Source organism: Pongo pygmaeus, chromosome 8, assembly GCF_028885625.2.
Source record: "Pongo pygmaeus isolate AG05252 chromosome 8, NHGRI_mPonPyg2-v2.0_pri, whole genome shotgun sequence".
Lineage (NCBI taxonomy): Eukaryota > Metazoa > Chordata > Mammalia > Primates > Hominidae > Pongo > Pongo pygmaeus.
The window spans coordinates 103,763,056-103,789,342 of record NC_072381.2 but is presented as its reverse complement, the minus strand read 5'-3'; the positions used below and the strand labels follow the sequence as shown (position 1 = coordinate 103,789,342).

General features: G+C 44.1%; 1 protein-coding gene across 2 annotated transcripts in view; it reads left to right on the top strand.

The window, feature by feature from the left end:
* The window catches only part of HPSE2 (heparanase 2 (inactive)), a 741,938-nt gene extending 715,903 nt beyond the window's left edge, over positions 1-26,035 (top strand). Inside the window, exons 11-12 of one of the 2 annotated variants that reach the window (XM_054503558.1) lie at positions 953-1,099; positions 23,358-26,035. In XM_054503558.1, the coding sequence (XP_054359533.1) occupies positions 953-1,099; positions 23,358-23,523 (313 nt within the window). In that variant the 3' untranslated portion in view covers positions 23,524-26,035. The remainder of the gene's footprint in view (positions 1-952; positions 1,100-23,357) is intronic. The other variant, XM_054503559.1, reaches the window with a different exon arrangement.
* Positions 26,036-26,287: the final 252 nt, after the last annotated feature.

Sequence of the window (26,287 nt, the reverse complement as noted above, 5' to 3'; positions counted from 1 at the left end):
GTCAGTCTTCTGGCAGAGGGAAATGAAACATGGCAAAAGATGGGCTGAGTCCTAAAGCTTCTGCCTAGAGGTTTTTACCATGTCCACTCACATTTCATTGGACAAAGCAAATCACGTGATCACTCAGTAGGGCAGGAAGAAAAAATCTTCCCACAGGGAGGTGCACCACTGGGAATGAACTGGAAAATTTGGTGAGGAATCATACAACACCCATTTCCCTTGGACTAATGATTCCAACGTCTAGGACTTTATCCATCAGAAATAATCAAAAAGTTTATACACATGACATAATTTATAATGGCAAAAATGTTCAAACATGAGTTGTCTGAACTGCAAACATAGGGGATTAGTTAAATAATGTTACACTTCTATGACTGAAAAGTTTAGCATTCTTCTACAAGTAGAAAAAGAATCACATAGGAATATGTTTAAGATGTTCATTAATGGAAAAAAATCTCTGTGAATAATGTGATTCCAGTTATGTAAAAACTGAGTAATAATGTGTCAAAGTACTCAATAAATATTTGTCAAATTAATAAACTAAAAAATACTGGAAGGATGTTTGCCAAAATATTATCATATCTCAAGATATGAGGGTTATGGGGAATTTTCTTTTTCTTCTTTTTGTTTCTCAATATTTTTCATTTTTTGCAATCAGCATGTTTTACTTCCATACTATGGTAATATATGCCATAAAATACATATATTATATTTCCTAAAATCATTGCAATACATTTAAACAAAAACAAAAGAAGTATAGCAGGAAGTGGCTATCATCTTTGCAAGAAACCACAATAACAAGGCCTTCCTGTCTTTTAGGGTCTATGGTGGCCAAGTTTTTAAGTTCCATTTTCTGGGCTGTTCATATTTTGTACAGCCTATAAATTATTTAGAAGCATCTAACTGACCACTTTGTTTCCATCTTTCACTTCTCTCTTTCTCTGGATCTCAGCCACAACTACGTTCGTGGGTCTATTACACTTTTTATCATCAACTTGCATCGATCAAGAAAGAAAATCAAGCTGGCTGGGACTCTCAGAGACAAGCTCGTTCACCAGTACCTGCTGCAGCCCTATGGGCAGGAGGGCCTAAAGTCCAAGTACGTGCCAACCTGAAAATAGCTCGGGAGCAAGTGCAGCAGGAGCTGAGGGAGGGGGAGGCTGAAGACACCAAGGCTGCTACTAATTCTCTCAAGGGCTCAGTGGGATGGAGTAGGACAAAGAGCGGTCTGGGGTCAGGTGACTGCTGACTCCTTTTGGGAACATGTTCAAGCCCCTCCCTATCTTAGATTCCCCAATTGTAAAGTCAAATGGTGGAGAAAGTATTTCTCAACAAGGGTACTCTTGGTATTTGAGCTAGATGATTCTTCGTTATACACGACTATCACATTGTAAGCTGTTTAGCATCCTTGGCCGCTGCTCACCAAATGCCAATAGTGCCCCATGGTCATGTAGCAACCAAATATCCTGGTAGTTGAGAACCATGTCCCTCACAGCTGTAACATTCTGTAATGCTGACTCCCTTGTTGTTACCATCTATTAACCTCACAGGGCTTACAGGAAGGAGCACTAAACAAAGAGTTTAGTGCTCAAAAGGTCAGAGATAAAGAGTCTGTCCTGCCCCTAACTTTATGACTTGAGCACATCACTGCTCCATCTCAGCTTCTTCATCTGAATAATAGGACAGAGATTATATTTTGAGGGCTCTGTGACCCTTTCAAAACTCTACAAATAAACGATTCTCTGACACTCCCTGCCTCCCTCAGTCTCTATTAGAGACTTGACAACATGGATCTCTACAAACAGAACAACTCTAGGCCACAGTGAGAAGGGCCTGGTCAAGGGCAAGGCCACCCCAGCTCCCCAAGTGAGGCCTCTCAGGAAGGGTATGGGATGCTGCACAGACTGGAGGCATTCCTATTCCATTTTTAATGTTTACCAAGTTTAACAAAGCTGTAAACTTGGAGCAGGTGGCTTGTACTCCAACAGCTGCCCACAAATATTTGTGCTATAATTATTCACTGTTTCACTGCAACCTTGGTGGCTTGCATTTGGCTTCCAATTGTATTTGCAATGGGAGTAAAAAACAATCTGGGAAGTCACTTATCGAGTCTCTTTAGCCCACCCTAGATCTTCATTTTCAGTCTCGGTTCACATGCTGACTCTTTTTTCTGGCTACATGTACATTGCGTCTGCTTTTCTTTCTTCCCAGTCCTACCTATGTCAGCAGGGCTCTGTTGAGTATTTTATCCCCTTTCTCTTCACTTCTGAGTAGTTCATGATGAGTGTGCTGAATTCCTGGCCTTCACCCTAGGCAGGAGACCTGGTTCTGGTCCCCGCTTTACCACTAAATAATCATATGACCTGGGAAAATTATTTTATCCTAATCCTTTGGCTTCAGTTTCCTAATCTTCAGATTTCAAGGGTTGTTGTATATGTGGTAAGGTCCTGTGCAACATGAAAACTCTCATCCTGGGTGTGATTTTCTGAGGATCATGAGTGCATTTAAATCTCCTGCTGCCATTAAATAATGATCTGCAAAGCCATTTCTGACAGAAGGGCTGACTCTGCAGCAGTGATTAGGGTCCTCTGGTTAGGGTCCTCTGGAACCGAAGAGCTTAGGAGCTGAGCCTGCCCAGTGTCAGGAAGACTGTGCACTGTGTGGAGGGGACTGGCCAAATGCTTTAGTCTAACAAGCCAAGGTGTCCATCCCTGCTCTGTTACTTGCTGGCTGTGTGTCTTTAGGCAAGTTATGTCATCTCTGTGAGCGTCAGTTTCCTCATCTGTGAAACCTCTCTTTTGGAGCAAAGTAAATGAGGTAATCTGTGTAAAGTTCCTGACACATAGTGAATGCTCAATAAATGTCCATTGCCTTTCTTTTCCTCAACTCAGAAATCTGGCTGGTTGAGAAAGAGGAAGGATACAATTGCTTTCCCTAAGAATGTTCTTCCAAAGAGGAATGTTTTCAGACTTTTAAGACAATGTGTTGACAAGTCATTTGTTAGGATTATGATAAAAAATCATGCTAAGAATTACAAAAAAGCAAAAGGATGAAACAGAAGATGATAGTCAAGGGTAGCATTTTTTTATGAGCTTCTTTTCCCTCCAACCAAGGATGCAGGCAGGACTCTAAACCTATTTACCCCACCCCTATGTCCCTGCCTCCAAGATGATTCCCCTGCTGTTTGGAGCTGGCCGTACCTTAACCCCTGTCTTCCTATACCTATCCTTAAGGGTGACTGAAGGGACTGACCCCCACTGGCTGGCGATATGCCATATGTTCAACTTTTGCCATCACCATAATAGGAAGGAGCTGTGTTACAACTTTGTTAAGACTGTAGGAAACCAGCCAGGCACTGTGGCTCACCTCTGTAATCCCAACACTTTGGGAGGCTGAGGCGGGGGGATTACTTGAGGTCAGGAGTTCGAGACGAGCCTGGCCAACATGGTGAAACCCCTTCTGTACAAAAAAAATACAAAAATTAGCCAGGTGTGGTGGTGAGCACCTGTAATCCCAGCTACTTGGGAGTCCAAGGCAGGAGGATCACTTGAACCTGGGAGGCAGAGGTTGCAGTGAGCTGAGATCACACCACTGCACTCCAGCCTGGGCAACAGAGCAAGACTCTGTCTCAAAAAAAAAAAAAATGTAGGAGAGGGACAAGGACAAAGAGAATTTCATTCTACAGGGATCCTTAAGAAGGATTTGGTAACACCCACTGAGCTCCAAAAAATAATGTCAGGTAATTGGAAGAACATTGGAACTGGAATTAGAAGGTGAGGATCTGCATTCAGATGCTACCGTTTATCTTTGTGATCAAACCTGAGCTTCCTTAACTGTCAAATGGGATTATTATGAGACTCAATTTGGAAAATATGGTTGAAATAAAGCCTTCCACAAACCCATGCATATGCATACATCTATAAATATAAATACAGATGCACACATAACGATTTTACATATGTTGGATTAGAGAGTTTTGGATTGGAATTCAAGGGAACTGGATTCCAGCCCCTGATCCTGCCACTAATTCACTGCAAAATGTTGGGCCCTTCATTCTTCTGAGTCTGTTCTGCCTAAAATTACTGCCAATTTAACACCTCTCCTATTCTAGACCTCATTGGCTCGACCCTGGGCTGTGCCATGGTGGACTGTAAGCTGCCAGACAGGGACTGTCATGTACATGTTCAAGACCACATCTAGTGCTCTGCTCAGCAACTACTAAAGAGCTGAGTGGTCTGTGATGGGGGTCTCACAGGAAGGGTGTGGTTTCAGTGAAGCAGACTGTGCAGAAAGGGATGAAAGAAAATGCTAGGAAGTGATTTCAGCCTTTGGTGTCTCTTTCTCTCTTTTATAAGCCTCTGGGGCCAGACTCTGTGTTCTATGTCTGCTAGTTCTTGCTACAGCTTGAAGCCATATTAGCTCAGAAGGGGATAGAAAGTTCTGGGAGCAGAAGAATGTGTAATTGCTCCTGTCTGGAGGAACCAGGAAGAGGATATAGAGCAAGTCAGTGCCCCCCGCCCCAATTCAAGCCACCAGTTGGGTATTCTGATCTAGTGTTTCAGGAATAGGGAGAGGCCAGAAGACTTCTTTGATTGCTTGAGGACATGGGGTAATTCTCATTCTCTTAGAATTGCCACTGGGCCTGGGAAGATTTGCAATCTCTGAAAGGGCATCTCTATGTGAACTCAGAGCTAAGGTATGTCAAGTATCACACAGGAAGCACCCTTGGGGTCACCATTTATGTATGGTCTAGGCAACCACATTCACAAGAAGGTTCTTGTTTCCCATCTCAGTGAATGAACCAGTTGTAAGATCCCCCTACTCCAGTCCCAACTCCTTATTTAAGAGACTGTTCTTATTCTAGGAACCAGACAAAAAGTAGGTGCTCTCTAGCCCACAGGACAGAAGTTTTAGAAAACTGCAGTGTGTACAAACAAGAGTATTCTGCATCTGGAATACGTATTCTTCAGGGAATAGCTGAAGGAAATGGGGAAATTTAGTTCAGAGGAGAAAAGTAAGGTAAGTCATGAGGACTTTCTTCAGAGGACTGCCAAGTGAAATTAAACAGATTTGGCCTAGAATACTCCAAAATGACAGAAAACCAAGGAGTGCAATTTAAAAGAGATAGATTTCACTTCAAAATGAGCTCGCTTTCCAAAGGCTTGCCTGGTCTGACCGAGGTCAGGATAGGCTTTCTCAGGAGGTAGCCTATTAATCAGAGTGTGAGCAGCCATCTCAGAGGTGCTCTAGGATTCCTTCCTCAGTCGGGGGTTGGACAAGAGATTATAGCTTCCCTTTGAGCTCTGAAATTCTATTCTCTTCTGGTCCCCATTCCCCCTGCTTCCTCTTCACTTTTGGAGGCTGTGTTCTCAGCGGTCACCAGTAAAGTCAAGCCACTAAGAGGCCACACAAAGAGGCTCTATGACTAGAGGAAGTGGTGGCAGTATCTGGCTAGTTTTATTTTCCAGAAAAAATCCAGCTGTGGGTCCCTCCCTTGTCATGTTCCCTGGTTTCTCACCTTTCTCAGAAGAAGATGGCCCCATTCACATCCAGAACAATAGTTCCCATTCTGGATAAGCCAGTGGAGATTTTGGGGGCATCTGCAAAATACAGAATCTACCCATTGCCTTGTGTGATCACAAAGCAATAACCACTGTCCTCTAAGGCAGTGGTCCCCAAACTTTTTAGCACCAGGGACTGGGTTCATGGAAGACAGTTTTTCCACAGACCGTGGCGGGGTTGGGGGTGGTTTGGGAATGAAACTGTTCCACCTCAGATCATCAGGCATTAGATTCTCATAAGGAGTGTGCAACCTAGATCCCTCGCATGTGCAGTTCACAATAGGGTTCACGCTTCTATGAGAATCTGATGATGCTGCTGGCCTGACAGGAGGTGGAGCTCAGGTGGTAATGCTCACCCACCACTCACCTTCTACTGTGCAGCCCAGTTCCTAACAGGATTGGTCCATGGCCCAGGGGTTAGGGAGCCCTGCTCTAGGGAATCATTTGTACCTGATAAATATCTCCAGTGTCTCTCAACAAACAGAGAAGCAACATGAAGTTTGGCCTCACAAGCCAACTGACATCTAAAATCGAAAGGACTTACCTTTCCAGAGAAAAAGCAAACCAAAAACAGGTGTTAGGTCAGATCCTAGTGTTCCCCCTTATGTGCCTTGTTCAATTCCATTTGGAGGGAAAATACTCCAAAAATTAGGAAAGAGGAAGCAACTTTCATCACATTGGCTGTTCTGTTCTGACACATTGACCTGAGGGAACCAGCCGATGCTAAGAATCCTGAGGTGGAGTGACACTGGGAGGTGATCTGGCTCTCTCCCCCAGCCTTCAGTCTGTGGCCAAGCCATCTGGACCAGAGGATGCCCCACATTTAAAGACCTCTCAGAAAGGAGTGACCACAATTTCAATCCTGTCTGAACACTTAATTGTATAAGAACACTGGGGCCCACTGTACCTATGACTGCAACTTTATAGATAATGAAAAACTTTAATAGCCATTATCTCATTTAACCTTCTGACAGAACCATGAAGCATATAGAGTAATTCCTGCCTCCCTTCCATTTTAGAGTTGAAGACACCGAGTCTTAAAGTATTAAGTGACTTATTCAAGCGTCACACAACTAGTAAGTGACAAAGCTAGAAGTCCCTAGGATCCAGTTCCCCTGACCCTTACTCTAGTGCACTTTTTTCAACAATGTGCTACACCAACAGTCCAGTACTATAAAATTACAATTACATAAGACGAATATACATATGGATAACTGGACTCTGTCATGATATTGTCTGGGTTCATTTCATTGTAGGCTCCTTATAGAATGAATATAGTTGAAGAGTATTAGGTTACCCAGAAGTTTTCTCCTTCAGGCTAATTCACGCCAGTTTCATTAACTTTTCTTCACAAGTCCAGAATTCAGACCACCCCCCCCCTTTTTTTTAGACAGACTCCCACCCTGTCACCCAGGCTGGAGTGCAATGGTGTGATCTCAGTTCACTGCAACCTCTGCCCCCCAGGTTCAAGCTATTCTCCCGTCTCAACCTCCCGAGCAGTTGGGACTACAGGCATGCACCACCACGCCCAGCTAATTTTTGTATTTTTAGTAAAGATGAGGTTCCACCATGTTGGCCAGGCTGGTCTCAAACTCCTGACCTCAGGTGATCCACCTGCCGCAGCCTCCCAAAGTGCTGGATTACAAGCATGAGCCACCATGCCCAGCCTCAGACCCTTTTAAAAGTTCTTCTCTGAGCTACTTCTAAGACTGTCTCCCAATCACAGAATTCTAGTAAAAGCACATTTTTTTTCCAGAGAAACTGGGGAATTCCCTTATGTTTTTATTATGCTTTTCTCAAACAACGGGATTATTAAAAACCATCAATGACTCTAGATTTGTTTAATTTGAGGTATATAAAAATCAATATCAATAGGTTATATTCCAACCCCATATACACCGGCACCTTCAACTCCCTCACACCTAACGGAGCCCATTCTCAGAGGTATATTTCTGAGGGAAAGATGCCAACAAGGGAGGCTTCCCAAGGAAACTGGAAAGTATATCTCTTCATCCATTCACCAGTTTTATTGATCCTACTTTGTGTCAGACATAACTTCTTCCTCTTCAGTGATCTAATTTGCAATGACTAACTAAAATTTTAAAAGAATTGTGGTCCCGGGCCGGGCGCAGTGGCTCACGCCTGTAATCCCAGCATTTTGGGAGGCCGAGGCGGGGGGATCACAAGGTCAGGAGATCAAGACCATCCTGGCTGACACGGTGAAACCCCGTCTCTACTAAAAATACAAAAAAAAATTAGCCGGGTATGGTGGCGGGTGCCTGTAGTTCCAGCTACTCGGGAGGATGAGGCAGGAGAATGGCATGAACCCTGGAGGCGGAGGTTGCAGTGAGCTGAGACCGCGCCACTGCACTCCAGCCTGGGCGACAGAGCGAGACTCCGTCTCAAAAAAAAAAAGGATTGTGGTCACATAGCTGCAAGGGCTCAAGAGTTCCAAGTAGACAAATTAGGGGAAAATTCTGAATGTAAAGTTCAATATGAATGTTTCAGGTCAGAATGTCCCTTGATCTTTCTATTGCTGGGCCATATCCTCACCTGGTTTCAAGAGCTATTTAATGTGGGGTGTTTTGGGGTTGTTGGGGAGGGGATTCTGAGATGAATCTCAGAATCTCCTAAAGGAGCTCAGAAGGATCTCCTAAAGGAGCTCATCTGTTACTAGAAACAAACAACTAACAGGAAGCAGCCAGTGGGTGGTGCCATAAATAGACATGTAAAGTATTTCTGCTTTGGGGCTAATAGGTTCCATATTAATGTTTAAATTTCAGATCTGCATGAGCCTCTCCTTTAGCTGAAAAAAATCTCAAGGCTCCTATGAATCAAAAATCTTAATGCCTATTCTGTGAAGAAATGAACATCTTTTTTTTTTCCTTTTTCCACATACTGCTCATTTTTTCCATCTCTCTGGGATAGAACTTTTGCTTTGATTTCACCCTCATTAAAATCTATATCAAAGAAAAACATTGGCATCTAACTGCATACCTTTAGAGAGGTGTCATTTGATGTTAACCAAACAGAATGGTTCTGAAAATACTCAAGTAACTCCCAGGTGCTAAGACTTTAAAAATATCTTCGTGTCCCTGTTGGAACAGACCAGACCATATTATGATATTTCATCTCTGGATTCAGAGCTTGGCTAATGTGAAAAATCCTGAGGGGTGAACTGGCCACCACCTGACCCGCCACAATCTCTCACTAATGATACCTGGAAGCACCATGTTTAGTTTCTGGACACTGAGAGATCAGGTAAAAGAAGCTTTGGGAAAAACCTTAACCTCATTAATTCAATACCAAGACTCAGACACTCAAAAACAAAATATGAAGACTTGTTTCTGGGACCAGTAGGCCGTTTGTCCATTTATCCCAGCAGACTCAAGACATCTAAGTATTTTAGTTCTACACTGCTGATATTATTTGGTACCTACACTTTTTGAACTCTGGTCAACCAGATGTACTCCCTGCAGGTTTCCATTATCTTCACTTGTCTGGGATCATTTAAATTAGTTTCTTTTAAAAATAAACCATTCTATGAAAGTTCTGTAGTTAGTAAAAGATGACTTTATAAAGGAAAAATTTCAAAGAACTCGTATGGGTCAAGAGGTTTCTTCTATAACGTCCCCGACATAAAGCTTTTCAGTTTCTGTTTGATGGGATGGCTCCTCTCAGGAACTGGCTCATGCTAGGACTAGACAGCTCTGACTGTAGGAAAGAGCCTCCATGTATTAGGCCAAAGGTGTTTTCTTGCCCTTTCTACTCTTGCTTTGGAAAAAGGAAGAAGAGAAAATCTATACCTTCTTCTTTATCAATTTTTCTATATATCTACCCTAAAAGCTCTAGTCTCCAAGCTAAACACTCTCAGATCCTTCAACCATTCCTCAAATGACCTGGTGTTCAGATTGCTCACCTTAGAATCCATTGAGTTTTAGAATTTTATCTCACAGGATTAACCTTTCAATTTTCTTTTTCTTTCTTTCTTTCTTTCTTTCTCTTTCTCTCTCTTTCTTTCTTTCTCTTTTTCTGCCTTCTTTTTTTTTTTTTTTGAGACAGAGTCTCACTCTGTCACCCAGGCTGGAGCGCAGTGGTGCGATCTTGGCTCACTGCAACCTCCACCTCCCTGGTTCAAGGGATTCTCCTGCCTCAGCCTCCTGAGTAGCTGGGACTACAGGTGCGTGTCACCAAACCTGGCTAATTTTTGTATTTTTAGTAGAGACGGGATTTCACCATGTTGGTCAGGCTGGTCTCAAACTCCTGACCTCAGATGATCCACCTGTCTCAGCCTCCCAGAGTGCTAGGACTACAGGCATGAGCCACTGCGCCTGGCCACCTTTCAATTTTCTTACCTCATCCAAACTTAGTTGAAGAGGTCTGAGATGGAGGAGGAAATATGAACATTTTGTTATTACAATTCTCCTCACCAACACAATATAGTAACATTTTTTACATCTTTGCTGACTTCATAATAAAAAAAGTATTCTTATGTTAATTTCTATTCTTTGAGCATTAATGAGCCTGAAGATTTTTCGTATGTTAGTATTGTATTGCTTTCATGAATTTTCTGTGTCTTTTGCTATTTTTCTATTGGGGTATTAGTCTGTTTTATTAAGTTTGCTCTAATACAGGTATAAAAGGCAATTTCCCCCATTGCTATCTATGTATTGAAATATTTTCTCTAGTATTTTACTTGCTATTTTTCTAACTATTAGAAAGAGTATTATCTTGACATACAGAAATATTCCCTTTTATATAGTTAAATATGTTTACCTTTCTTCCATTCTACTTATATGTGTATGAATTTACATTCTTGAAATCAGATCAATATGCATCTTTATTTTCTTCCAGATTCTTTTTTGTTTCACTCGTATTCATTTCTTTGATTCACTCGGAATCTGTTTTGATGCATGGTAAAAGGTAAGGAGCCTCAGTGCCTGTAACGTTCAGGCTGAGAGCATGTGAGGAAAGCTGTTAACCCCTGCAGGGCTTCAGATGTTAAAATATCAGGAAAAAATAGGATAATTTTTTACAAAGGAAGACTTAGAATGAGACATCTTTGACCTGGAGCAAAAGGCCCCCCTGGTGCAGATCAACCACATCAGCTGCAGCCCTTTTGAAAGGCCATTCAGAGCCCCTCAGCAGGAAAGACAAGCTGCAGAGGCTGAGAGCACCGAATGGCAAGAAAGTGCCTGGGATCAGGGAGATTTATGACCTGGCTGTGAGTTAACAGGAAAGTGGTACTAACTCTAAACACTAGCATTCAGGTTAGTGCCCCAGTTCAGAAAGGCCGAAATAGACACTGTAAAAAGCAGAAATATAAATATATATGTATGAGTATATATATATTTATAAAAATACTTATACTTAAGGTTCTGAGGCAGTATATAGAAAAAAAGAAAGAGAAGTAAATATGTAGAGAAATGAGCCTCACAAATCTTGTTAATGCAAGCTTACTCATTGAAACCCAGAGGAGTTTGGATTCTTTTAGCCTTTGTGCTAATTTAAGAGATAGTAGCTTTAACCAATGTTAGCTACATAAATAAGTATATACATATCTGAAAACTACAGTGAGGATACTGAATGACACATTCTTCATTCGCTTAGTTCCTCTTGCCTGAAGAGAATTTGAACCACTCTTTGTCTATAAGGAGCTCTCTGCAACACAGTCCAGAACTTGAGAGAAATCTAAATGATTTTATAGAAACTGACTTTCAAGAAAAGAAAAAAGTTGTTCTTTTCAGTGTTCAAGAAACACAGAGTTGGCTATCAGCGCTGATGCTTCATCTGATTTGTTTCCTAAGTCATCCTGTAAAGTGCTACACATGAACTTCCCTGGTACACACCAAGGAGCATAATCATCCCACCAAGGTACAAGCAGGAGGGGGCAAGACATTCAGCAAAGCAGTTCCAGTGAAATAGCAAAAATGCTCCCTTCAGTCTATGGAACAAAAAACTTGTCTTTGGAAAGTTCACATCTTCCTTTTAGGTTAAAAAAAATGTAGCCTCCTGACATGGCACTCAAAAAGTAAGAAAATCTCTTTTTATTCTAAATAAATTCAGAATGTAACGGTTAGAAAGATATCTGAGTCCCCTCCACCCCCAGCTACAAACATATCCCCGCCCCTTCTTCTACCCGTGATGTTCAACCTTGGCTGCACTTCCAACTACCGGGGAGCTTTAAAAACCCCAATGCCCAAGCCACACCCCAAGCCAATTAAACCAAAATCTTTGGGCTGGGACCAAGGCACCAGTAGTTGTTAAAGCTCCCCAGGTGATGCAAATATGTGATCAAGGTTGAGAACCACTGTCCCTCTATAAACTGCTAGAACAAGATCCCAGATGATTTGTATCTTCGATTTTTCCCAGATTATATTCTTCATTCAGGCGCTATGCCATTTTGCCAAAGGTGTGAACATGCCATGAGCCCCTGGGAGTTCTCTGTGACTGAGTGGAAGGATGAGTGCTGGCTTCCCAAAGGTTTTATTGTTTGTTTTGTTTTAACTCCCAGATTACTAATGTGGAGATCGCTGTGCCGATTAGAGGATTATGAAATGCTTTTATGTTTTACAGCAACTTGACATCTTAAACCAAGATGTTTAGGAATCTAGGCTTTTCACTGTTATTTTCTGAAAGTTTTTTGTTTGTTCTCAGATCCAGAATATATTTTCCTCCAGCTCACTCCCAGCAGCTGGAAACTGTCTGCATAGCTGTCCATCAAGGCTGTGGTCTCCCCTGTTCACCTCCACTCACTCAGGGACCCTCATTGTAGGCAGGGATTTCCATTCTGTCCCAGATGACCTAGATGAAACACCTGTAAATGAGCAAGTTAGGGTAGAGCTAACATATTTCTAAACAGTTGATTCTAAAGTGAGAGAGCAGCAGAATATGTGGGCAGTTCTGGCTGACTGAGAAGAAATGGCCCTTGTCTTCTTCTTCCCCTGCACCTTCCAGAGGCTGTGATGAACAAATGTAAGCCTTAAGGAACTGAAAGTTCTAATCCAGCTTATCCCTATAGTGGGGCCTGGGCCCTGAATTGGTGTTTCTTTGGCTGCTAAGCATCAGGAAGCCCAGGGCAGGATGTGGCTCATTCCAGACAAGGGGCCTGGAGCATTAAACTGTGGACCCACTGCCAAACACCAGCAATACCCGTGCAGACTAGCCTTCCCTGCTTACCCTTGCAACAATGATTCAGAGTCACCCCACACTTTGCACGTGGATATCTGTGGGATCTGGAACAGAGCCTGTACCACCTGAGACATCTTTTTTCCCTTTTGAGATTATACCAGTACACCTGATGTCATGGGGAATACCTTGTCAAAAGTTAATAAAACAGTTATTTATCACCTTAACATGTGTGTTAAACATAACTAAACATGTTATGTTTAAAATGTGTGTTAACATGTGTGCATACACACACACATACACACCTGCCTTCCTACCTGTCTTCAGTCCACCTGTAGACTGCTGTAAAGGGGATGCTTTGTACCCCCACATTGTCTCCTCCAGCTCCACACAATTAGGGCTGGGGAAACCTGGTCCCTCTCCACAGAGGATACCTTAACTCAGAGACAAAACAGACCACATAAGGGTAAATGTAGGAGATGGGATTATGAGAAAGAGAGAGATGAATTCTGACTTGGGAATCTGAAAAGTCTCAGGGCTGAAGGCCGTGGAGCTGGAGCTGGAAGGATGTGCCATACTTCTAGGAAAGGCAACTTCCAGCACCAGGATGAGCTCACTAAAGGTTTGGAAGTACAGAAGTTCAAGGCTCATTTTGTCTGGGAGGTAGCAAATCATCTCATGTGACTGGAATACAGGATGCTTTGTGGGGCAAAGGGAAAGGCCACAAACACATAATAAGGCCAGACTGCAGAAGGCCTTGAAATCCAGACTAAATCTGATTTTCCTTCCTTCCTGCTCTTTGTGTAATATGTTTATTATGGTGCGTCTGCTCAGACATTTGCATATTTCAGTGTTTTCTGTCTTAGAGGACAAGGAGTAAGTCTATTGTAATTTAATTGGTACAATGAAAAGAACGATGGAACTATGAATAATGCCCCTTAAACACTACTTGTAAATGTTGATGATGATGGCACCAATTCTTTACAATGGTAGGGGGACATAGTTAACCACATACTGAAGTCTCCATGGTTTTTATAGCTGGTTCCTATTGTGTCCTGTGGTTTGAGTGTGATATGCCTATGACATGGAGCTTTGAGATGGCTGCAGGATCAAATTTTCTTTCCAAACTTCCCCCAGATAATTCCCTCATCTGCTGGGAGTTAACAATATCAGTACAAATCCAGGTTCCTTAGTCAGGCTCTCATATTGTCTGCCAAGTGTGCTAAGTTATTTTAAGCCATTAGAAGCACATGGTAGAATCCATTATGGATTGGATCACTGTTACACAGATTTGGATAGAATACAGATCAAATCCTGACCCCCAAACCACACTACATCCAGGAAAAGCCTATATCCCTAACAACTTGCCTATAAAACCCCCAGCTCTGCTTGTACAAAGGGTCCTAGTATTTTCTGTGGCAGTGATACAGAAGCTAGATCAAAACTGCTCACCATTTCAGCGTGTCCCTCAGAGGGTAGGATGGAGGGCAAATAATCTTAGCCTCAAAATGTCTTAGGGACAAGGAACTCCAAATAGGGTATGGGCTGTTGGAAGGGCAAGGGAACAGGACACTATTTTCCCCATTTTCTCTCTCTATCCCTTACAGTCCTCTCTGTTAACAACAGTAGAGGAAGAGATTGGAACATACAGCCAGGCATGACTCCTAGAGCGGTTGATTGAGCAGAACTCAACAAGCATTAACTAAACAGCTATCATGGACAAGAAGGCACTGAGCCACATACTATTGAAAATTAAGAAATGAAAAGTCAGTAGCAGACAAACTGACCCAAGCACACAGATAAAATAAGGCTGAAAGGGACACTAAAAGGGAGATGCAGATAATGTGCCGCTCTCCCAGCTTGTTATCAGGTAAGGTCCCAAGCAGGAGGCTACCTCTGACGGTGCCTGGAGGGAAGAACAGGCTTTTGAGAGATTCCACCGGATTCCAGGTAGAGCAAAAAGCACACAGAAGAAAAGTTCAGGACACACTTGAAGTAATTGCCCCCGTGACTCCTGAGGAGTGGGAGCACCCCAGAGAGGGTCATGACGGTCTTAGAGCCTTTCCTCCAGCCGGACATGGGGGACCAGGCGACACTACCTGCAGGGGCCACTTCTGAGCAGCCTTCCTCAGCGTGGTAGCCATCACTCAAGGCAATTTCAGACGAATTTCCTGTCCAAGCTGCCCCAGATGCACCGTCTCCCCACCGAGCAGGAAAGGGAAGCAAAGCCCCTCTGTCCTCAAACCTGACTGGGCCCCCTCGGGACTCTAACCTGCCCCTGACCTGGAGAAGGGCAGGGCAGCTGCACATACCAGCTTCCTCACTCAGCGAGGGGGCCGGGAGCCTGCAAAGCACAAACAGGTGCGGGGCCGACCCGACTGGCGGCCGGGGGCGGCCGGGGACCCGGAGCTCGGGAGAGCCCGGCGCCGAGTCGTGGCGGGCGCCGCAGACCCCTCACCTGCGCCGGGACCCCCCCTCTCTGCACGCTGGCCGGGAAGCCGGCACCCCTGCAGGAATTGGAGCCAGGTTTCGCACGTTTCCTTAATATTAGGCCACATTCCAGGTGGGACCCTTGCCAACGGGACCGCAACGAAGTTCTAGTTGGGATTTGATTGATTCTGTGATTTGTTCCTTCGTGAGACCAAGCGCAGGGCACATCTCCCGGCCTTCCTGAGACTGGAGTGCGGGATTTGGAGGCAGGCGGACGCATTCCGGCTTCCTGGGTGCCACCGCGAAGTCAGACTGTCCTGGCACCATTGTGTAGGACAAGAGTGACCTCTAGTGGCCCCTAGGAAAGCACACTGGAAGAAAGGGAGCTGATAACTCAGGCGCAGGCCCATACAAACACACAGACTTACTCATTCTCTCCCCTTCCCCTCCTTTCTCTCCCCCTTCCCTCTCTCCCTCTCTCTCATCATTTAACAATCCAGAAACTGAGACCAGAAGCGGCTGGTCACGTACCTAGACTTGCACATTTCATGTCCCAAGCCTGGACTAAAACGGGTTTCTGGCCTTCCTGTCCAGTGTCTTTCCTTCTAGGTAGTATTTCTTTTGCCCACGTGTTTATATCCAATGTGTCTTTTGTTGACGCCTGCTGTGTGAGTGGGCGGACAGGAGAGTGACGGTTGAGTAAGACACATGGGCTTCCAGTCTAGAGGAGAGACTGACAAGCAGTCAGCTCAGCGGTCACAATACTGTGTGACAGGAGCTGAGATCTAAGAAGTACTGGGTCCTGTGGGAGCACCCCTGACTTGAAGGACAAGTAAGAGTTAGCCAGGAGAAGGAAGCTGGAAGGGAGGAGGAGGGCATATGGAGAAAGGTCCGGGTAGAAGGAAACCGTGTGCAAAACCCCTGTGCTTAGGCCGCGATTAGAGAAATGGCCGTAAAGAATGAAAGGAGGTGGGGGTGGAAGGGAGCTGGAAGGGGCAGGAGAGTGAGCCTCTTGGCGGCTGGAGAAGTAGATAATAGGGCCTGTGCATGGGGACTTCAGGCAATGTTCTAAGATCAGCGGGAAGCCACTGAATATTTAGACAGGTGAATGTCATGGTCAGATTTCTGTTTATGCAGGATCACTCTGGGCTTGGCATAAAACTTTGTCTTAGGCTAGCTGTTAGTCATAGGCAACCCAACTGAAAAATGGTTAAGCCAGAAGGGATCTTAGGGTTCATCTGATCTATCACCCCTCACCTTACAGATGGAGAAACTAGTCTCAGAGAAGGCAAATGTTCTGAAGGTGGGTGAGACTAAACCGATTTTCTTTTCTTTTTTTTTTTCTCTTGAGACGGAGTCTCACTCTGTCGCCTATGCTGGAGTGCAGTGGTGCAATCTCGGCTCACGGCAACCTCCACCTCCCGGGTTCAAGCGATTCTCCTGCCTCAGCCTCCTGAGTAGCTGGGATTACAGGCGCCCACCACCACGCCCGGTTAATTTTTATATTTTTAGTAGAGCCAGGGTTTCACCATGTTGGCCAGGCTGGTCTTGAACTTCTGACTTTGTGATCCGCCCACCTCGGCTTCCCAAAGTGCTGGGATTACAGGCGTGAGCCACCGTGCCTGGCCAGAACCAATTTTCTTTAAGTCCCTTCACCTCCCACTCAAGGCCCCAAAATATGCTATGCCAGCCTGAACTACACACCAGCTCCCAAGGCTGCTCCTGATAAAACACATAATTCCCCACTAAAGATCCTCCCTTGCCGGACTGTAGTTCAGAAAATTATCTTCAAGCTTTAAAAAGGACATGCTCATTAGACTTACTTCCCTGACACCTCAGAACAGTTGAAACCTTGCTTAAATATCCATGGCTATCGAGAACAGTGATAAGACATGAAGACCAGAGACTGTAGACAGGTGGGCGGAGGGTAGCGGGGGAGTGACCGGGCCAAGGGGCTCCCATGGAGACCTGGGGAGCAGAGGGCTTGACTCCAAACTGACACTTTGAATCCTATTTTAAATAACATTCAAAATTAATAAAACAAGTTTAGGGATTGGAAAGTAACTCAGACTTTGTAAAAACAGATGGTGATAAAATGCAGTTGTCCTAATATTTGGATAATTTAAATACCCTCAGCAGTTCAGGCAAGCTAGGGAATTAAGAGAAATAGTTCAACCTAGGCTGGATCATTCAGCATTTGATTTAAAAAGTCATGGGCCAGTTAGGAGGTCTCAGAATATGATGAAAATATGATAAGGACGGTTTTCAAAGAAAGAAACACAATCCTGGTGAACGCCAGCTGGAATTGGAGAAACAAGATGAAACAGTAGAAAGAGGTGGTTAGGAAGCCAGAATTTGAGACCTAGCTTAGCCACTTATTAGCCACATGACCTTGCCCAGGCCACTTAACCTCTCTAACCTTGTCCCCATAGTAAAGTTATAATAATAGTAATACTGGCCTATGTATCTCCTGGGGCTCTTTAGCAATCACTTGTGACAAGGGAGGCCAGATAGGGCTATGGTTAAGGGCGTCAGTGCAAATCTCAGCTTTACCACTCATTGGCTGTATGGCTTAGGTGAGTTTTAGACCCCTCTAAACTTTCATTTGCTCATCTGTAATACGGGAATGCTAACACCTGCCTCAATTACTGTAAGGACTAAATGAGATAGTCAAAATAAATCATAGCATAGTGCCTTTTGCATAAATAGTGCTGCATAATTGGTGAATTTTATCATTAATGTGATTATGTTTACAAACTTACAAGCTGTTCAATGTATATAAATGAAAGATTATTGTTATATTTAGCATGATATGACTTTGCTGAGTAACAAGATAAATATTAAAAGAAAAATATAAGCAGAAAGGATAGAATGGAAGTGATAAAGCACGTGGCCCATCTTTATAATGAAGGAACTTTGTGGATAAGGATGTATGAGGACTCAAGGTCTCACAAAACCTTATTCACAAAATTAACTTATGCTCACTTAGCTAAGAGATGGTCGCATAGATCTTTTTTAAGGATGGAAAACACTAGCAATGATCAATGGTCTTATGTCAGGTTGGGATGAGGTATCTAGTGAGTGACTGAGAGAATCAGTGATAATTCAGATCTTACCTAGCATCTCCACAAGCCACCAAGAGCAAGAGTAATTGGCGCATTAATGAAATCTGTAAACACACTCAGCAAACCTCCAGGGAGCCTCTTTAGAACTGGAGAAACTCAATCCAGGAAGATCAGAAATAATGCAAAAGAGCCTCAAAAGCCCATTCACTTGCTCAGAAAATATTTAGCCCCTACTCTGTGCCAAGCACCTCTTTAGGCACTGAGGATTCATAACCCAGTGAGGGATCAAACAAGTAACTCACTACAATAAGGGCCACAGTTAGAAATAACTTTGGGTGCTAAGAGAGTCCAGAAGTGGGGCTCCAAACCCAACCTAGGGGTCAGAGAAGGTTCTCCAGAGGAGGCAACACCTACACAGACTCTGCAAGGATCCATTGCAGTTAGTCTGGCAGAGGAGGACAGCTGGAGGGAGCACCACACAGAATGATAAGACTCGGAAGCAAAACTGCAAGTCATTTAATTTGGTCACACTAGGGCACGGGGACTTGGCCTCTTCAAGCATGTGGGTTCCTTTTAAATGTCAACAAATGTCATGGTCTTCCACATTATAGTAACTGTCCTTTCAAAATCTATTTCTTAAAAAGTACGTGATACCTCCCTCCCCCCAAAAAAATCTATTGGGAATTGAAGAACAGTTTTAAATGAACTTGTTTTAATCCCAAAACTGCTGACTAGCATTTACTTTTGAAAAATATTTTCTTTCTTTTTTTTTTTTTTTTTTTTTGAGAAAGAGTCTCGCACTGTCGCCCAGGCTGGAGTACAGTGGTGCAATCTGGCTCACTGCAACCTCTGCATCCCGGATTCAAGCAATTCTTCTGCATCAGCCTCCTGAGTAGCTGGGATTACAGGTGTGCACCACCACACCCAGCTAATTTTTGTATTTTTAGTAGAGACAGGGTTTCACCATGTTGGTCTGGCTGGTCTCAAACTCCTGACCTCGTGATCTACCCACCTCGGCCTCCCAAAGTGCTGGGATTACAGGCGTGAGCCACCGCACCCATCCTGAAAAATGTTTTCTACCTTTTTGTTATTTTGGAGACAGGGTCTCGCTGTGTCACCCAGACTGGTGTGCAGTGGCACAGTCTCAGCTTACTGCAGTCTCAATGTCCTGGGCTCAAGCAATCCTCCCACCTCAGCCTCCCAAGTAGTTGGGACTACAGGCATGTGCTACCACACCCATCTGATTTTGTTTATTTTTTTGTAGAGATGGGGTCTCACTATGTTGCCCAGGCTGGTCTCAAATTTCTGGACTCAAGTGATCCTTCTGCCTCAGCCTCCCAAAGTGTTTGGATTACAGGCATGAGCCACCACACCCAGCCTACTATACTTTTGAATGAATTTGTGTATTTCAATCCCAATAATATCTACTTACATTTTCATTGAGAAATATTTACCTCATCTCTGTGAAAGACATTATTTTTTCATTCGTCATCTTCGTGTATGCATATATTAATGAAATTCTTACAATAATTGGCAACCCCCTACCAATGCCCACTCCCAGAGGTCTGCGATCCACAGTGAGCATTGGAGGGGGGACTGGCAGGATCTGAGACTGGAGAGGTAGCTGGAGCTGGGTGTCATCGTTCACAATAAAGTGTAAGGGAAGCGGAGTGTTGGCAAGTTTGAAGCAGTACAGTGACAACAGATAACTGTCAGCAATGTGGCATAGAGATAGGTTAGGAGGCAAGTTCTGAACTAAAAAGATAGCAGTGAATGGAGGAAAAGGAGCAGATTTGAAAAACATTATAAGGTCGAATTGTTTTGACTTGGCTACCCTACACATGGGAATAGGGGGAGAAGTCCCAGAAGACTCCAAGCTTTCTGGCTACAGTAATTGGATAAATGGCGGTACCATCACAAAGATTAAAAAAAAAAAAAAAAAAGCAGAGATAAGGACAGAGTTTGAGGAGAAGATTTTGAATTTGGACCTAGTGACTTTGAAATTCCTGTGGACAGCCAAGTGGAGATACAGAAGTTCATAGAAAGAATGTAGGGTAGAGATACAGGCTTAGGGAGCATCGGCATGTGGATAGTGACTGAAGTCAAGGGTGAGAGCAGCAGCAACCTGGGAGGAGTGCAGAATGTGGGGAGAGAAGAGTCCAGGGACAAAACACTAGGAACCCTGGCATCTGAGAAGCAGGCAGAGGGGAATGGCTCTCTCTCTCAAAAAACAAAAAAAACAAAACAAACAAACAAAAAAAAAAACACACTATCCAGAAATGGAGCAAAACAGAGAGAAATATCATGGGAGCCAAGGGGCTAGAGAGGGTTTTGAGAATGGAGACTTGAAAAGTGTCAGTACCACAGAGCAGTCAGGTATGATATGGACCAAAAAGTACATCTGTCCACAGTGACATTAAAAAGAATAACAACAACAGGTCAGACACGGTGGCTCATGCCTGTAATCCCAGCATTTTGGGAGGCCAAGGCGGGTGGATCACTTGAGGTCAGGAGTTCGAGACCAGCCTGGCCAACATGGTGAAACCCCGTCTCTACTAAATATGCAAAAATTAGCCAGGTGTGGTGGCACATGCCTGTAGTCTCAGCTACTCGGGAAGATGAGGCAGGAGAATCGTTTGAACCCAGGAGGCAGAGGTTGCAGTGAGCCAAGAATGTACCACTGCACTGCAGCCTGGGCAACAGATCGAGACTCCGTCTCAAAAAAATAAATAAATAAAAATAAAAAGAACAACAACAACAAAAGCACCATATCTTAAGTATATGGTTAATTATGCTTTCAAAGCACTTTCATATTTCTTATTTGATTTATTTGGTGCCTATATAACGTTCCTACAGATGCAAAAGCTACAGGGTAGTGAGGTTAGGGGATTTGCCAAAGCCATCTAGCTAGTTAGCGACTTGGTTCCTGGAATTACAGATTTCGGTAGAGAATCTTCACCATGCTTCCTGGTTCTACTCTTAGCTTTTTAACCAACCAATAAAGAAACCAGAATAGGGCCTGTTCCAGGACAACTACTCCTTATTAGTATAGATTTTTAAAGGTTTCTTATCACACGTGGTTTTCCACTCCCCAGAACCCAAAGATGTCAATACTGTGGGATCATCTGAATCTAAAAGGGCATTACCTAATTCTTCAGAAGAAAGGTTTGCACCTAATTCTGTATATGGGAGAAACCATTGAAGGTTTTCGAGGAGAGACCTGATATAAATTTGAGTATGCCTTAGAAAGATTAATCGGTATTGAACTTGTATTTGACTGTGCTTATGTCTGGGTGATAGATATTCATAGCACCTGAAACAAAATAATGAAAATACACTGTGAAGACCCATCTGGGCTTCTTTTGTAACTGAACCACTCTCCTCACCCTGCCTTCCACTCCAATAAGTAGGCTGTCTTCACGAGAGAGGGTCACTTCTCATATTTGGAAGCAAAAGCTCCTTGCATATCTGATGCAGTCAACACTGACCTTCAGATCTCAATTGTCCCACCCCCACGCCTTCCAGAGGCAGGCCTCGCTCTCCATATAGGAGCCTCCTGCTCACTTATTCACTCAGTCATTCTAGCAAGGGGAGGGGGCCTTCTCCCTCTGGCCTATCAGATCTGGACCTAGCCCAAACTTACCCATGTGGGGCCAGGCCTGGATCTCTTCTCTGCCTAGCTCTCCATTGGGAGCAATTTATAACACATTTATCTCTGGGAATTCACTGCTCTATTGGGCATGGGTCTGATTATCTCTCTCTAACCCTGTCTATCATTCATAGCACAGAAGGAACACTAAACAAAGACCTCTATATCAATTTATAACATTCTATTCTCTTTACAGCTCAGATGATATCACGGCAATGTTATCACACTGGAGGTTGGGCAAGGCCCAGAAACAGTCATCACTATGCAATGTTGATTTTCTGAGGGTGACTCACAACCTTATTTCCAGCTGGTGGCCCGTTTCTGGCCTTTTCTACTGACCCATAAAACTAAGCTTCCACCTGGGTGCATGGCTGTCAGGAACAGCTGGAACATTATCTGGATTCTGGTACCATAGGTCAAGGATAGGTGGCATTTCCCTCTATCCAGCATAAGATGAGCTGTTTCTCTTTTCTAAGTTTGCTATGTATGTGGTCCCCCTTCTCAGGGTGAAAGTGGCTGGCTATACAGAAAGAATAAAAGCAAGATAGGTGAATTGTGATCACAAATGCCTACTTTATCACCTACTTTGCTGTTTTGCTAAATGGAAACATCTGTTAATATTAAATATGAAAACTCATTTTTTTTTTGGGGGGGGGACAGAGTTTCTCTGTCACCCAGGATGGAGTACAGTGGTGTAATCTTGGCTGACTGCAGCCTCAACCTCCCAGGCTCAAGTGATCCTCCCACTTCAAACTCCTGAGTAGCCACCATGCCAGGCTAATTTTGCTTTTATATTGTTTGTAGAAATGGGGTCTCGCTATGTTGCTCAGGCTGGTCTCAAACTCCTGGACTCAAGCGATCCTCCCTCTTCAGCCTCCCAAAGTGCTGAGATTACAGGCATGAGCCACTGCACCCAGCCAAAACTCATTCTTAAATTAGAAAAAGTAGAGGTGTTACCTATGTCTCTGTCTCCCTTCCATATAACCCTAGACAAGCAAGGTAATGTCAATTATCTAATCTGTCAAGTAAATTAATGAGATATGAGTTATATAGATTTCTGAAGCCATCTTAAGCCCACGTATCGTTCCACAGGTAAAAACTCTTTAGGTGGAAAAGTCAAACTGAGCTGATATTGTGATTTTTAAAAAAATAGGAATGAAACATTCTAGCTTCTGCATCACAGACTTTTCACTTGTCTAAATGTGTCTCTGGAGGTAGACTACCTGGGTTCAAACCCTGGACCTCCAAGCTGTGTGACTTGGGACAAGTCATCTAGCCACTCTAGATAAAATGGGGATAATGATATTAATAGTTACTTACCTCGGGGGAGTGGGGGGTTGTTGGGATGTTTGAATGAGTTACTAAAGTAAAGCACCTAGGTCAGAATCCAGGGCATAGCCAGTGCCAGTAAGTCTTAGCTGTGTGTGTGTATCAGACACTGCCAGGCCATCTGGGGCTAGGCTTTGTTGCAGTGGCTCCCTTATAATGCAATAATGAGTCCCATACTGTTTTTCCTCACTGTAGGTCAGTGCAACTGAATGGCCAGCCCTTAGTGATGGTGGACGACGGGACCCTCCCAGAATTGAAGCCCCGCCCCCTTCGGGCCGGTCGGACATTGGTCATCCCTCCAGTCACCATGGGCTTTTATGTGGTCAAGAATGTCAATGCTTTGGCCTGCCGCTACCGATAAGCTATCCCCACACTCACAGCTACCAGTGGGCCCACTGGGCTGCTTCCACTCCTCCACTCCAGTAGTATCCTCTGTTTTCAGACATCTTAGCAACCAGCCCCTGCTGCCCCATCCTGCTGGAATCAACATAGACGTGCTCTCCAAAGAGACTAAATATCATAGCGTGATCTTAGCCTAGGTAGGCCACATCCATCCCAAAGGAAAATGTAGACATCACCTGTACCTATATAAGGATAAAGGCATGTGTATAGAGCAGAATGTTTCCCTTCATGTGCACTATGAAAATGAGCTGACAGCACACTCCCAGGAGAAATGTTTCCAGACAACTCCCCATGATCCTGTCACACAGCATTATAACCGCAAACCCAAACCTTGGCCTGCTGCTGCTGCTGCCCTCAGAGGAAGATGAGGAAGGAAAAAACTGGGTGGACCTACAAAAACCCATCCTCTCCCAACTCCTTCTTCTCTGCCTCTTTCTTGCTGCTGCCTTGAGTTTTTTGACACATCTCTTTCCATAGGGGAGTAATGGGTGTGTCAGCCCTGGCCTGCTGGGAGAGCTGTTTATGTGATTTCCCGGCTGATGTATGAGCGTGCGCATCTGGGTTCCTGACAGTGGCATCCATCACTGGCAATTCCTCTGGGAAGCGGGTGCTTCAAAAGTAAAATTACTATCACACTCCAAATTTGGTAAGAAGGTTCTATTCCTCTGTGAATCCAGATTCCCCCAGAGTTGTAATGGGAGTCAAGTAACAATATTCATTGAGTGGAGAGCAGCTTATTAAGCACAACAAAAAGTAATCATCATTCTTCATGTTGCTATGAGGGAGAGTTTGAGTACAAAGGGAAAGCATACTGAAACATCAGGTACACACACATGCGCACACACACCCCCCTCAACTGGACAAAGCAAATTAGACCTCTCCAAAATTAAGAGAATATTAGGGGCTCTATAGGGTAAGCCCTTAATTGTTTGATTAACTCAAATCATTATTTTAAAAAAAGAAGAAAAAGGTGTGAATCAAGGTCATCACTGGAAGACACAACTGAATCTAATCTTTTTGCCTCTTCCCAAGTGGCCTATTTGAGCTAGAACAAAACTTTGTTAGCCATTTTGGGAGAGAATAGGGAATGTAGAGAATGAAGATCTGGCCAAAACTATGGAATGGTAGGTAGGAAGCTTCTGAGTTGGGCAGGTGTGAAGTGGGGGATGAGGACGTTCTATATGATTCAAGGGGCATGAGGGTCTTTGCCAATGAGCTACAGCTGAAATGACTTTCTTTTCTGTGGATGTGATTTTCTTTCTCAGGATAAATGACAGGAATGACGCTTTTGTTAGAAGGAGAGATTTGACACTGTTCCAAGTGAGACAGTGATACAATTTCTGCTGTTTGTGAAAGGACAGGAATGGGGTGGGGGCAAGGCAGGGTTGCCGAGGGCAGAGGCTAGGGAGGCTGCCTAAGATGCACACGGAGTTAAGGATTTGGGCCAAGTCTGCAAAGTGAGAGATGGAAGGGAGATTAGACCAAAGAGGAGGGAGAGAATTCTGAGCTTGGAGAACGGTGGATTTGGGAGAGGGAAGCTGACTACCTAATTCCAGGAAGTGAGGGGACTTAGGTTTTGACATGCTTATCATTAAGCACAGGAGGAACAGCATACAGCAGATGTACTACATCGAGCAAGAAAGGGAGAGCCCGAGGACCAGGCTGCACCAGGTCAGTGGCTGTGCTCAGCATGGAAGCAACTGGAGAGAGAGGGGCAGACCCTGAGACTGCCTTGCAAGGCTGCCCAGAAGGGGCCCCTTTCTCTGGGACCAGGCACCTCCCACTGAGGCTTCAGCTCTGAGAGAGCAGGAAAGTGAAGTGCCAAGATGGGGGCGGGGCAGTGGGTAGGAAATAGGAGAAAGAAGAAACAGATTGACAGGCCGAAGTGAGGAAAAGAGAGGAAAAGAGAAATGAGACTAAAAGGTTGCTCCCCCCAACTGTTAAAAATGTGTGCAGATATCAACATCTCTTCTACATACTGGTACAGGTGCAACCTCAGGGCCCCTTGATATAACAAGAGTAACCAAAGGTCCCTAAGGGCCTGGCCCTGGGGACCTGTGGTTTGTTTTGCATCCATAGTAACCCCATGATAAAGGGGCTACTACTGTTATCCCCATTTTTCCTACGAGGCATGGAAAGGATCCATGGCTTGCCCAGGGGCACCTGGGGAAATGGGTTGCTGAGTGCGAAATAATCCAGAGCCTGCCCACTCAACCACAAGGCTCAGCGTCTCCACAGGTCCAGACACCTCCTTCACATCTTTGTAGGTTCTGCTCATTCAGAACAGCCAGAACTCCACTCAAACACACTTTCTGTAAATAAGTGTTGATTTTTTTTTTTTACTAAACCTTGCAGAATATGGGTAATTCCTGCTTCTTTTATCTTCTCTGTGTATTAAATGCTGCTCTCACGAGATTTAAGTTTTGTTTATTTTTTAGTTAATAAAAGGAAGAGGGAATTACTGAAATTTATCTCTGGAGTCCTGCAATTCTAACTTTGTAACTGTTTCACAGAAGAAATATATGCATTGTTCAAAGGATACCAGAAAAACTCACTGTAAAACCACATTCCATAGAAACACCTTGGCTTTTTCCCTTGGAGGGGTGGGGGTTGCTTGTCATAGGGATTCCCCTATCACACCCACCCACAAAAGACAGCCTGTGGCAAAACGCAGCATCACAATGCACTTCAAGAGAGCAGGTTGCCAGCTGGGAGCAGGGACA